Genomic DNA, 10137 nt, shown 5'->3' with positions numbered 1-10137 from the left:
GTGAGAGGAGACAGACTTGGCTCTGTCCTCCTGGGCTTCGCCCAGGGAGAGAAGCTACTTCAACCTTTGTAGTCCAAGACTAGGACTTATTGATCCTTTACTGTAATACCCCTTCTAGGGACCCTTCAAGGGTCTAAGGGAATAATTGCTGGACCTTATGCAACCTTTTCAAAGAATGGAGCAGAGAGTTTGCCTGCCATAAGGGAGTACCGCCCTTGGGTTGCTGAATTACTGAATCACTGAATATTGATGAACTGCAGAATATTTACTTACAGAGGATCCAAACTATTATTTAAAGGAGTAACCAGAACAAGATCAGGAACCAAGTACAAGTAGGATCATCACTCCTACAAAGTTGAGAGCTGGAACCTATAGACACCACCTCACTGAGCCTGTAATTGGGATTTACAGCTTTACCATCTGTATTTATGACAAAGTGCTGCTAATGGATGATACTTAATGCAAGACTCTAATTTACAATTAAAGTTCCTTATTGGTTCAACTACTGGCTCTCTCATCATTCTACTCCATCTCCTAATTGCACCTTATGGTGCTGGCGTCACAAACAACACAGGGGCCCAGCTACCAAAGCACCTTAAACACCGATATCATCAAGGGCACCTCAACCACTATCTGGCTGGTGTTCCCTGCAATAGAGAGTGCCCCGGAGGATTTAGTGCTGTCTTCCTTTCCACTGCAGGACGGCCCAGGGGACAACTGAACCGTGAGTACTACTACCCTCACTCGGCACACCACCACCGTTTACGCTCACATAGCACCCGTAGGGCGCGGGCGTTGCAATTAGCAGTGTATAACGTGGTGGAAAAAGGAATCAAGCCAGCAAAGATAAGATAGATAAGATAAAATAAGACAATTCTTTAATTGTCGCACCGTGGGGAAATTCACAGTGTTACAGTAGAACAGAGAGTACAAAAACTCCGAAATAAAGGCATTACAATTACAGTAGGGTACAGATAAGAGAGTTAAAAAAATAAGGTATATAGATGTCACAGTTTAAAAAATTCAGGGGGTCATTTATCGATATTAGGCGTATTTCTGGCGCAGATTTCAGCGACAAGGTCCTTTGCGCTGCAGTCTGCAACTTCTCCCCACTAAAAAAGTGGGCATGGCGTGATCGGGGAAGGGGAGGGGCCGGCAGGACCGTCTCATTTACCATTTTCTACACCTGTTTTAGTCTTCATAACTGCGGCAGATCCACCGCCAGTGTAGGGGCTTAAAACGCTGGTCTTAATAAATCTGCCCTCAGTCTCTGGATGGAATTATATCCACAGGAACCCACTAGGTGATTAGGGCAGTCCATCTTCTCTTGGGTTGGTGTTGGTTGTACAGCCTAAAAGCCGCAGGTTGGAATGACTTCTGATAGAAGCTTCTTCCAACACTTATGGTAGTGCCCAATGCTATCATAGTCTCGTGCATGGGATGGGAGTTATTCTTTAGCATGGAGATCAACTTGGATAGTATCCTTCTCTCACCTACCACCTTCCCCGGTTCTAGGGCCCTCCCCACCACAGATGACCCTTCGAAACAGTTTGTCAAGTCTCTTTCTCTCCCTGGTTGAGACGTCGTTACCCCAGCAGGCCACTCCAAAGGAGATGGCATTACAGAGTTGAAAAAGACCCTAAGAAGTGCCCTCTGCACTCCAAAAGCTCTCGGCCTCCTAAGCAGGTAGAGACCGCTGTGACCCATTCTGTATAGGACCACCTCCTTGACTTCAAAGCCCAGACTGAGCAGGAATTTACAAGTTTTACTGAATCTTTTTCCGTAAAACTATATATCAATCTGCTCAGCTCCTCCTGCTCTATAACATGCTGTCTGCAGATTGCACTGCATTTCATGGTGACAGGTTCCTTGTCTACATGATAAATGCCATTTGCTGAAGTGAGACAACCCCTTTAAGGAGATATGAAGTGACAATCGTTTATGTTCTTTTCAGCTTGTGACCAGACAGGAGGCGGTGATTCTCTTTGCATTTACACAAGAAGAGGGATTCGGCATCTCATTATGTGCGGGGAGACCTTTTGAATTTTCGTATGTGCTGCCTATTAATTCATATTTTTTTTATCTTATCGCCAAACTCATCTTTTATTCTAACAGCACATTGTAGAGACTAGACAGATGTGCTAAGGGCAGATATGTCACCCTTCAAGATGCATTATGGGAATAGTAATGGTGGTATAACAAAGGAAGGAGAACGCTGTGTGCCTCTTTGTTTAAATAAACCAAAAATGTTGTGCACGCTTTATAATGGAGTAACCCCTCCCCGTCCTTCGATGTCTTACTGATAGCATGGGGACCCTTTTAACAGAAAGGGGCTGTCCACAGCAGATAACCCCTTCCCTGCTGTAGGGATGCAGGTGGCACCTCTGTATAAAATGTGTCTTGAGTGTGTTTCTTTTCTTTGGTTCCTTGATTCTGCTGAAATGATTACATAGTTACATCTAGTTACATAGTAACAAAGGAGGAAAAATCATAAACGTCTATCGAGATTGACTTGGTAAAAAGATGATAATTCGATGTCTTTGATGAGCATGTGGAGGCTGTTCTCTACAGGAGCGCCCCCTACACTGGAGCTATGCCTGTTTACTGCTTGTTGCTTCTCCGAATGGCGGGGATGTCACAGCAAGGCTTTCTAGCTCACTAGTTCATTGGATTAATAGAGTGCGGCAGACAGTGCACTCACACATACAGATCGGACTATTCCAGCCGCTTTCTCCTTCTTGTCTCCTTGAGCACTAAATACCATTTCAGATGTGTGACCTCTGCAGCCAAAGACATTCAGTGCACTGGGATGTGCAGGGTTTTCTTCTATTAGCTGGTACTATATGGAAATACCTGGACTTAGAGGTAATAGTGCCGGGGCATCTTTGGTCTAATAAGTCCTACTGTATGTATCATATTTGCTCATACTTTGTAGCTTAGGAACTGGACTGATGGACTAGACTCCAGAACCTTCCTTCAGGATCTGGGGCGCAGCAAGGCCTCATGCACACAGTGCGCACTATATCTGGAACTGATGAAAATCTACAGCAAAATATAGTACCGACTAAGTAGATGAGATTTTCAAAATGTCCTAGCCCCCGCCACTCCCTCCCAAGTGTGGGGGATGGTGTTAAAACAAAGGGGGTCATTTATTAAGGCCAGAGTTTTAGAAGCTGCTATAAATACCCCCTTAGCTGGCGGGGATGCGCCGAATTTATGTAGAGGCGCCAGCCTCTACATAACTTCGGCAAATCCACCGCCTGTCTAAAACTGCGCCAGCTCCATTGCTGGCATAGATTTAGAGCTGGCATTGCTGGCATAGCTCCATTGCTGGCATAGATTTTCTACACCTAAGGCTACAATTACACGACCGTATGTGTTTTGCGGTCCGCAAAACACGGATCCGCCAAAAATACGGATGGCATCCATTTGGCATCCGTATTGCATCCATTTTTTCTTTTTGCGGATCCGTTGTAACAATGCCTATCGTTGTCCGCAAAACGACAAGAATAGGACATGTTCTATCTTTTTTGCGGGGCTACAGAACGGACATACAGATGTGGACAGCGCTTAATTTTTTGCGGACCCAATTAAAAGAATGGGTCCGCATCCTATCCGCAAAAACAAATGGAGCGGACAAGGAAACAAAATATGCATGAGCCCTAAAGCAGGTGTAGAAAATGATAAATGAGACGAGTGTAGTGGCCCTGCCCACGCCATGCCCCCTTTTTTTTCGACCTGGCGTGAGCGGAGAAAAGTCATATAGCCAAAAAATGGTGTATATCTGTTAGTATATGAAACCCAAAATATTGTTGCACTGGCGTTTAAAAAGTTGCAAAAAGGGGTCTTGCGACAATTTTTTATGCAACAAAAATTGGCATAAAAATGTTCGTTACTGACCCCCCATCCTGGTCCAACACTTTTTTGTTTACGGCTTAATTCCATACATGTTACTTTGTTTTCATGTCTTTAATCTACGATAAAAAAATAAAACAAGAAAAAACATGGAATGAAAAAGTGTATCCAAACATTTGACTGGTACTGTAAATCTACACTGACAAATCCACAGCATTTTGTCCCCCCTGTGAACACAAAGTTAGGGTGCCTGTACAGTGTGCTGCCATGGGATCTGCACATGTATGGCCAGTATTTGCCGGGGTCACACGTGACTGAATAGCTGCGGATTCGCCACCGTGGGTCTTCCGGATGCAATGCAGTTTTTCCTGAAGCCCCATTCACTTCTATGGGGCCAGGGCTGTGTGAAAAATGCTGAATATAGAACATGCTGCGATTCTCACACAACGCAGAAATGATGTGTGAAAAACAACACTCATGTACACAGACCCATTGAAATGAATGGGTCCGGATTCTGTTCACTTCACACTAAGGCCCCTTTTACACGAGCGAGTTTTCCTGCGCGGGTGCAATGCGTGACGTGAACGCATAGCACCCGCACTGAATCCTGACCCATGCATTTCAATGCGTCTGTGTACATGAGCGTTTTTTTTTCCACGCATCAGTACTGCGTTGCGTAAAAAACGCAGCATGTTCTATAATCTGCTTTTTTCACGCAGCACTGGCCTCATAGAAGTGAATGGGTCTTCAGTGAAAAGCGCACTGCATCCGCAAGCAGGTGGTGATGCAATGGGTTTTGTTTGTTGTTTGTAAACCTTCAGTTTTTTATCATGAGTGTGAAAAACGCATGAAAACACATTGCACCCGCGCAGAAAAAAAACTGAACGCAATCGCAGACAAAACGGACTGAATTTGCTTGAAAAATGGTGCGAGTTTCACTGAACGCATCCTGAATGCATCCGGAGACAATCCGTCACGCTCATGTGAAAGAGGCCTTAGGCTGCTTTCACACATAGGGGGTCATTTGCAAAGAGTGGCGTTTTACGGGAGTCTTTGTTTCCCGTCTTTGCTTCCAATTACCACCTCTATGCTGGTGACACTGAATTCTACTTCTCTGGCCAAAATGTGACTTCCCATTTATCTACAATCCCAGCACGTTCTCTGGCCAAAATGTGACTTCCCATTTATCTACAATCCCAGCACGTCTTGTCAGCTACATCTTCATTCTTCTGCTGCTTCTTAAAAATCAACATGGAGAAAACAGTATTGATTATATTTCCACCTTATCACTCAGCCCCCCTACCTGACCTAACAGTTAACAGCATCTTGGTTTCTCCACTCTCGCAGGTTGACTGCCTGGGTATAACATTTGATTCTGCCCTGTCCTTCAAACCGCACATCCAAACCCTTGCCACGATCTGCTGCTTTCAACTCATCTCTTGTATTTGCTTCCTCACCTCTGAGTCAACTAAAATGCTAGTGCATACCCTCATCATCTCCCACCTGGACTACTGCAACATCCTCCTATGTTGTAGCTGGCCAGCTGAGACCTGTCCTAGGTTGCTAGTATAGCCTTATATGTGTATACAGCTAGACCTGCCAATAGCCTTAATACAGTTCCTATGTTTATGTGTTAAAGACAAAAGCAGAGTTATTTACTGTGACATCATGTTTGGATGTCATAACTGTTATATTTTGTGTTCACAGAAGCAGAAAAAGATAATATGCCTTAAAGATTCATTTTGTAATGTAAGATAAGCTCAGTAACCGGGAAGAAACAATAGAAAGTATAGTGTTAATCTGTTGTTGCTGGACAGAAGTCTAGACCAATCATAGCCAGCTTCTCACACAGCAAGAGTTTTCACCAATCACAGCCAGCCTCACAGACAGCCTGTCTGGGAATTCCCCCAGCTCCTGCTGCTAGAATCATTATTCACCAGAGACAGGAGCTGAAGAGACATGCACTCCACTGAAAGCTGTGTTTTTATGTGAATAAGAGGCAAAAATAGGTATTTAGAACAGTCATATAATGTTCATATTGTTAGTATTGTGATTAGAACTGTATACCAGTTATGTGTGTTTACTTACAGTTCCACCAATTGCAACCATACAATTGCATATACAAGTTCAATTGCAACCATACCAATTGCAAATACAAACTGAAGCAGAACTATTAGTTAGACCTCAGATATACCTCTCAGAGAGATCATAAAGTACTTAACTTAAAGTGACAGTACAGATACTCAATAGAGAAATATATCCACCATTTTATGTTGAATGACAAGATTGAACAGTTGAACCGCCATCCTCTGCATGCCGCCATTTTGTGATATCTTTTCAACACGTGTTTTGTACATGGACTATCTGCTGCGGAAGCGGCAGTGTTATATATGAAGAAAAGTTGAAGTTAATAAAGAAGTTATTTGAAGCATTTGGTGTGCTCCTTAAACCTACTGTTTCCATAGATCGGCGCTAGAGGAATTACAGAGTAATAGACAGTCTGATTAGACTAAAAGTCAGAGATACCAAAATTCGTCTAATGCCACAGCACAAAAGGCACTTCATAGTGCTGCGCCTGCCACATATGTGGCTTCCCATCTTGCACTCTTACACCCATTCAATCTATTCTCAACTCTGCTGCCCAGTTAATTCCCCTCTCCCCTAATTTCTCCTCTGCCTCTCTACTCTGCCAATCTCTTCACTGGCTCCCTATTGCCCAGCAAATTCAGTTCAAAATGCTAACAACTACGTATTAGGCCGTCCACAACCTGTCCCCTCTATACATCTCTGACCTGCTTTTCAAGATACATCCCCACACGTAATCTCAGATCCTCATAAGACCTCCTTCTTTGTTCTCCTCTCATCTGTTCCTCACACACTCGCCTACTAGATTTCATGTGTTCCTCTCCTCTACTCTGGAACTCGCTACCCCAGCACATCAGACTCTCCCCCAACATCCAAACCTTCAAAAGTAACCTGAAAACCCACCTGTTCAGGAAAGCCTAGCATGCTGCCACCACACAGCCACAAGAGCAGCCTTTCCCCTCACCTACTGTGTTCTTCCCCCTTCCCTTGTAGATTGTAAGCTCTCGCAGGCTCCTATTTGTCTCATATTATTCTCCAGCAATCTCTTAAAGTAGCCATACATACATACACCTTGCTATAAGCATTTCATCTATTGTTAAAATATTTGTAGTTCTCAACAACAGAAATCTATTTCGTCCCCAAATTTCCTATTGGAAATATAATGATTAAATCTGAATGATTCCCACTTTACACCTATGCTGGCCAGATCTCTGCCACTGTGACAACTGACCACCTTCCCTTTTGGCCTCTTTGACTCAAACATATTGATATCTGTCTGCATGGATTATGGATGCCTATTCCTTCCTTCTTGCATTTTTGATTCCCTCCCATACACTGTAATGTGCGGATTTGGAAGCGGATTTTAAATACTCACAGAAATGATACGCCCATCTGAATAGCCCTATTCATCAACATTAGCAGAGGATTCCAGCACACAAAATACATGTCATATACAGATTACAAATATGCTCGTTTGAAAGAGTCCATTATCATCTTCCCAAATCGCCTTCCCTCCTCTCGCCCTCTTCTCACAACCCTCCTTATTACCATATCTCCTACCCTTTTTCGTCTATTTCCACACTCCCCGGCTCCGTCTACCTTTCTAGTGTCTTTTTCCTTTGCATTATACAGAATATCCCCTATTAATTGGCATGCACAGTGACAAGTGAGTGCAGCTGCTGCTCTCTCTCTCTCTTCAGCTCACCAGGAGGGGGAAGCCTGTTTAAAGGGTCCTGACGTCACACTGGGATTCCTGTCCTCTTCTCCTGCAAGCCCTGGAAAAGCCAGTGCAACTTTCCCCTGCTCAGTGTCAGCTTCTGCCAGCCTTCACATCAGCCCGGGGACTCCTGAATGCTCCAGTACATGCTGCTGATGGCTGTGCACTGGTGAATGAGGCTTGTTTCTGCAGGGACCACCTTGTTGATCATCTGTTATTCTGCTCTTGCATCAATCAGCGCAGAGACTGGGAAAGCTGTTCTAGCTGCACATTTATGGATTCACTAGAGAGCTGAGCAGCCTCAAGAGAAGAAATGGGCACCTTCTAAGTGAGGAGACCTACATTTTGTAGCTCCTATGCTTTCCTCAAAGAACTTGTCTGCATGAGATTAGCTGTGGAGTCCAAGGAAGATCCTTCAAGGTGTTCCCCATTGATGTATTCTCACACCCTCCTCTGGTTTTTAGCATTTGGAGAAATACTCTAATAATTTGCAAACTTTTGGACCATAAGTGACCGATTTTTCAAAATGATTGGTAGCTCCAGCTTGGAAGAACTGAATGGGAGTGGATCCGACTGCAGTGAAGAGGTAGAAATTATAGTCAATGTTGGAGGTATTAGACAAATCCTTTATGGTGATATCTTAAACAGGTACCCAGAGACCAGACTGGCAGAGCTGATGAACTGTGTAACTGGGGGGTATGATGCCATCTTCGCTCTGTGTGATGATTATGACCCAGGGCAAAGGGAATTTTACTTTGATAGGGACCCTGATGCCTTCAAGTGTATAATGGAGGTTTATTATTATGGGGAGGTGCATATGAAGAAGGGAATATGTCCTATGTGTTTCCAGAATGAAATGGAGTTCTGGAAAGTGGACTTGTGTTTTTTGGATGAGTGCTGCAAAATTCACCTCAATGAGAAGAAGGAGGAATTGGAGGAGATAGCCAGGAGGGTTCAGACCATTCTTGATGACTTGGGATTTGACACATCAGAGAGTAGATGGAAAAGGTTTCAGAAGTATGTTTGGAAGTTCATGGAGAAGCCAGAGTCCTCCTTCCCAGCCAGGGTTACTGCAGTTCTATCATTTCTTTTCATTCTTATCTCCTCCATTGTCATGTGTTTGGGAACCATCCCAGATCTTCAGGTGGAGGACTCTGAGGGGAACCATGTAGAGCACCCTTCCCTGGACCACATAGAGACTGCATGTATTATCTGGTTCACAATAGAATATGTCCTAAGACTGATGTCCTCCCCAAACAAATTACACTTTGCTCTCTCCTTTATGAATATCATCGATGTGTTGGCCATTCTGCCTTTTTATGTCAGCCTAATCCTGACACACCTGGGGACAAGAATGATGGAGTTGACTAATGTCCAGCAAGCAGTCCAGGCATTGAGAATTATGAGGATTGCTAGGATTTTCAAGCTTGCTCGACATTCTTCTGGTCTACAGACTTTAACCTATGCCCTGAAGAGCAGTTTTAAGGAGTTAGGGCTCCTTTTGATGTACCTTGCAGTGGGCATATTTGTATTCTCAGCCCTTGGATACACAATGGAGCAAAGCCACCCAGAAACCTTGTTCAAGAGCATTCCTCAGTCCTTTTGGTGGGCTATCATTACCATGACCACTGTTGGATATGGCGACATCTACCCGAAAACCACTCTGGGAAAACTCAATGCAGCTACAAGTTTTCTCTGTGGGGTGATAGCCATTGCTCTCCCCATTCACCCCATCATCAATAACTTTGTCAAGTATTACAACAAACAGAGGGTTTTGGAAACTGCTACTAAGCATGAACTGGAATTGATGGAACTTTATTCTTCTGGAGGGGATCTCAGGGGCTTCAAAAGTGACGCACATAGGTCTGAGGAGGTGAATATGTGGAGTCACCTCAAAGCCTCCCATAGTGACACTTTCATTCCAGTATTGTCTAAGGAGAAACATCACAGGACAAGGCTACAGAGCTGCAAATAACAGAAGAGGACTATAATAATAATACTAATAATACTAATAATGATATTATAATCAGAACATTGGTGCAAGGAACAGACTCCTCTTCATCTGTATAGGACATGTTACAAAGGAAACACATGGACCTACCAGATAAAAAAAAACTAAAAAAATAAAAATGAAGTGAACTATTTGACATCTCCATGTGTGGCAGTCCTGTGGTATGTACAATAACAATATATACATATGGTTTTAAATAAAGAGTGCCATAACCCAACCCTGTGCAGGAGTCTTAAAGATTTCATACAATAAGCCAGGTGTGTAATATACAGATGTAGATAAGATTATATTTTATCCTTTGAGGTCTGCATTGTTTGTGCATCATTATAAGGTAAGACGTTCCTAGCAGTCCTATGTAAAACTACTGATAAAACATGATATCACAATGAATTGAATAAAGGATAGACTTAGCTGTGCTATCTATCTATCTATCTATCTATCTATCTATCTATCTATCTATCTATCTATC

General features: G+C 43.4%; 1 protein-coding gene across 1 annotated transcript; it reads left to right on the top strand.

The window, feature by feature from the left end:
* Positions 1-7766: 7766 nt before the first annotated feature.
* KCNF1 (potassium voltage-gated channel modifier subfamily F member 1) lies at positions 7767-9761 on the top strand. Its single transcript, XM_044292034.1, has one exon. The coding sequence runs from the start codon at positions 8184-8186 to the stop codon at positions 9630-9632; it is 1449 nt and encodes a 482-aa protein (XP_044147969.1). The 5' UTR covers positions 7767-8183; the 3' UTR covers positions 9633-9761.
* The last annotated feature ends 376 nt before the right edge of the window (positions 9762-10137 follow it).

The sequence above is a fragment of the Bufo gargarizans genome, chromosome 4 (genome assembly GCF_014858855.1).
Source record: "Bufo gargarizans isolate SCDJY-AF-19 chromosome 4, ASM1485885v1, whole genome shotgun sequence".
Taxonomy (NCBI): domain Eukaryota; kingdom Metazoa; phylum Chordata; class Amphibia; order Anura; family Bufonidae; genus Bufo; species Bufo gargarizans.
The sequence above is the reverse complement of the archived record's forward strand: the minus strand, read 5'-3'. Positions and strand labels throughout refer to the sequence as shown.

What these genes read in the sequence shown, in the direction of transcription:
- KCNF1 (XM_044292034.1), top strand. Translation starts at nt 8,184, where the DNA reads ATGATTGGTAGCTCCAGCTTGGAAGAACTGAATGGGAGTGGATCCGAC.